The sequence below is a fragment of the Sinocyclocheilus anshuiensis genome, unplaced genomic scaffold (genome assembly GCF_001515605.1).
Source record: "Sinocyclocheilus anshuiensis isolate Anshui unplaced genomic scaffold, SAMN03320099.WGS_v1.1 scaffold1466, whole genome shotgun sequence".
In the NCBI taxonomy this organism is placed as follows: domain Eukaryota; kingdom Metazoa; phylum Chordata; class Actinopteri; order Cypriniformes; family Cyprinidae; genus Sinocyclocheilus; species Sinocyclocheilus anshuiensis.
In genome coordinates, this window is record NW_015558614.1 from 27,699 (window position 1) to 30,904 (window position 3,206).

The following is a 3,206-nucleotide window of genomic DNA, read 5'->3' on the forward strand; positions in this document are numbered from 1 at the left end:
CCCAAACTCTGGAATAGCCTTCCTGATAACGTTCGGGGTTCAGACACACTCTCTCTGTTTAAATCTAGATTAAAGACACATCTCTTTGGCCAAGCATTCAAATAATGCATCTCATAATCTTGTACTGCAGTTATATCTGATCAAATGCACATTATTATTCTTTAGCTTGGGTTAAACAAATCAATTTTGCTTGGTTGGAACACCAACTATGCTAATTATGCGTCTATATTTTCTCTGTTTTTGCCACACAAGCTTCAGTCTGGATCCAGCCCTTATAAAGATCTGAGATGACCGAACACCTGAGAAGAGATGATGCAAACCCCTCAGAGGACCTCAGATGATGCCAACCTTGAAACAACATACAGAGCTACCAAATTTTGCTATAAGTTTGATTGCATCATATAATAATTGCTGTTAATAGTGTTTATCGTCTGTTTGATTACGTCTTTAATTGATTTTTCTGTACATTTCTGCCATATGTACATTAACTGACAGTCACCACTGATAAGCTACTACTAAATATTGTAGAAACTTAATTTCCTGTACAGTTGCTTTGCAACGATTTGTATCGTGAAAAGCTCTATACAAATAAACTTGAATTGAATTAATTGAATACTGAAATCATGCTTTCAGCTGAAAATATTCAGTTAACAATGTGAAGTGAAGTGACGTGACGTGGCCAAGTATGGTGACCCATACTCGGAATTAGTGCTCTGCATTTATCCCATCCTAAGTGCACACACACACACCGTGAACACACACCGGGAGCAGTGGGCAGCCATTTATGCTGTGGCGCCCGGGGAGCAGTTGGGGGTTCGGTGCCTTGCTCAAGGGCACCTCAGTCGTGGTATTGAAGGTGAGAGAGAGCGCTGTACATTCACTCCCCCCACCTACAATCCCTGCCGGTACGAGACTCGAACCCGCAACCTTTGGGTCCGAGTCCGACTCTCTAACCATTAGGCCACGACTGCCCGGTCCCAGAATTATATGTAAATATAATTCTGTCCCTCACATTAAGATATGGAATGGCTTCAGATGATATAGGCTATACAGTGCATGAAAAGCAAACTGGCGCTCTTCTGTTTCTTTTGGTGTATGACTCCCCCTTGTGCCGTATAAAAAGCACAATAATTGGTTAGATCAAATAATCGCGATTAGATAGTTATTTAATTATCGCGACAGACCTATTCACAGTGGTAAATTGTGTCTGTCTTCTGTGCTTTTATTCACACACACTTCATAAAGACAAAGTACTATCATAACTTGTTGAGTAATCCCACCTTTATTTTAGTGGTATTCCCTCATAAACGATTAAAGATTTGCAATGAAAAATATATTTATAGGAACATTTCAGCAGGTTCAGCATTGTTTTAATCAACTGATCTTCTCCTGATTATCTGTCTGTATGTTTGTGTGCTGAATCTTGTTACTGGAAGTAGAACATGAAAATAGTTGTGCAAGTAGTCCATTGAAGTCATAATTCTTTTTGAAAACTAATTGTGCAGCTCTAGTGTAGTAATTCTTAGGATAAAATGATCAGTTCTACAAAAACCATAGGTGATTTAGACTAGACTGACAAATGTATTATTTGGACAGCACAATTGAGACACCTGATGTTATGGTGTTTGCTGAAGGAATAATCATTGCACCGTTGTTTTTAAATTTTTGACAGGAATGAAAATGAGGTTTGAAGGATTGAAGTACGGTGCATTCAATGGATTGTACTTTTCAAAAACTCAGTTGTTCAGCTGACAAAATGTCTTTCTTTAAGCCTTTTAATAGACAAAAACTCCTTTGAATTCCATTTTATCTGCATAGATTTCAGTATTCAACCCTGACTAAGGTCCTTATTTGTATTAACATGCACATTTTTTATCTGAATGTGCTTGAATTAAAAAAATAAAAAAAACAGGAAATTCCATGTATGCTTTTATAAACTTAATACTATACTTTTACACAGAGGGAAGAGCAGGAGCCGCAGACCAAAAGGGAGAGTGAAGACAAGAGCATCACTGTAAACATTGACATCCCTGATGTTCTCAAGAAGAAGCTGGAGGATGACTGTTACTATATCAACAAAAGAAAGAAGGTATGCATGCAATTACATACTTTTTTTGGTAATATATACTAGAGCCCGACCGATATATCGTTTTGCCGATATTATCGGCCGATATGAGCCTGTCGCCGATATATCGGTATCGGCGAATATGCCGCCGATATGAACCTTTTTTGTACAGAACATATAATGCAGATAAAATGCTTGAAATGGTGTAATTACTTAGTTTGTCCAGCAGGGCGCGCTCCATTGTTTGCTACTGGCGACCTGGATGAAACGCTTTAAAGCTCAAGTCTATGGAAAACCATTGAAATTTTGAACGGCCATATCTCCGTAACAGCGCGGCGAATCCGCACCAAATTCGGGTGATCTCTTCAGCTCAAGGAACCCTCTCGAACGCGAATCGAGTGTACGTCTCGAGGCCCTCTTTCAAATGAGACCACCCCCGCGTGGATAGCCCCCGGGGTTCGGGAGTTACGGGTGGTTAAATTGTCCAAACTTTTGATTGGTACTGTACTATAATATACACAAAGAATATCGGCCGATATATCGGTATCGGCCTTTTTTTTTTAACTCCCTAATATCGGTATCGATATCGGCCCCAAAAAACCCATATCGGTCGGGCTCTAATATATACTGTACATCATCGCATCTCTAAGCTCAGATTTACTTTGGTTTGTTCATTGCATAATTTCTCCTTTAGTCTCCTTTAGTGGCATTGTGTAATGCTTACAAAAATGTTTCATTCATTTTGTTTCATTGACAACAGCTGGTGAAGCTTCCATGCCTGATGAATATAGTAAACATTCTGGAGTCCTATGTGAAGCACTTCACCCTAAATGCAGCTTTCTCAGCTAATGAGCGCTGTCGGCACCCTCAGAGCTCCACACAGACTAATATGTGTCCACACTATATGCCACCTGAGAGGAAGTAAGTTGTAACCAAAATTATTTTCTTATAAAGCTTTTTTATTTTGCTTCCCCACAACCTTACACATAGGATATGTAACATGAATGGTAGGGCTGCACGATATTGGAAAAAACTCACATTGCAATATTTAGTTTTTCTGCGATTATATATTGCGATATGAAAAAAAAAAAAGAAATCACCAGATGGCTTGAATAGCTCTATTTGGAAATAAATAATCAAT

The 3,206-nt window shown here is 38.9% G+C and overlaps 1 protein-coding gene across 1 annotated transcript in view; it reads left to right on the forward strand.

The window, feature by feature from the left end:
• The window catches only part of LOC107680330 (male-specific lethal 3 homolog), a gene marked incomplete at its 3' end in the record, with an annotated part of 16,077 nt that extends 13,091 nt beyond the window's left edge, over positions 1–2,986 (forward strand). Inside the window, exons 2-3 of the mRNA XM_016476178.1 lie at positions 1,961–2,089; positions 2,826–2,986. Coding sequence (XP_016331664.1) covers positions 1,961–2,089; positions 2,826–2,986 — 290 coding nt within the window. The remainder of the gene's footprint in view (positions 1–1,960; positions 2,090–2,825) is intronic.
• Positions 2,987–3,206: the final 220 nt, after the last annotated feature.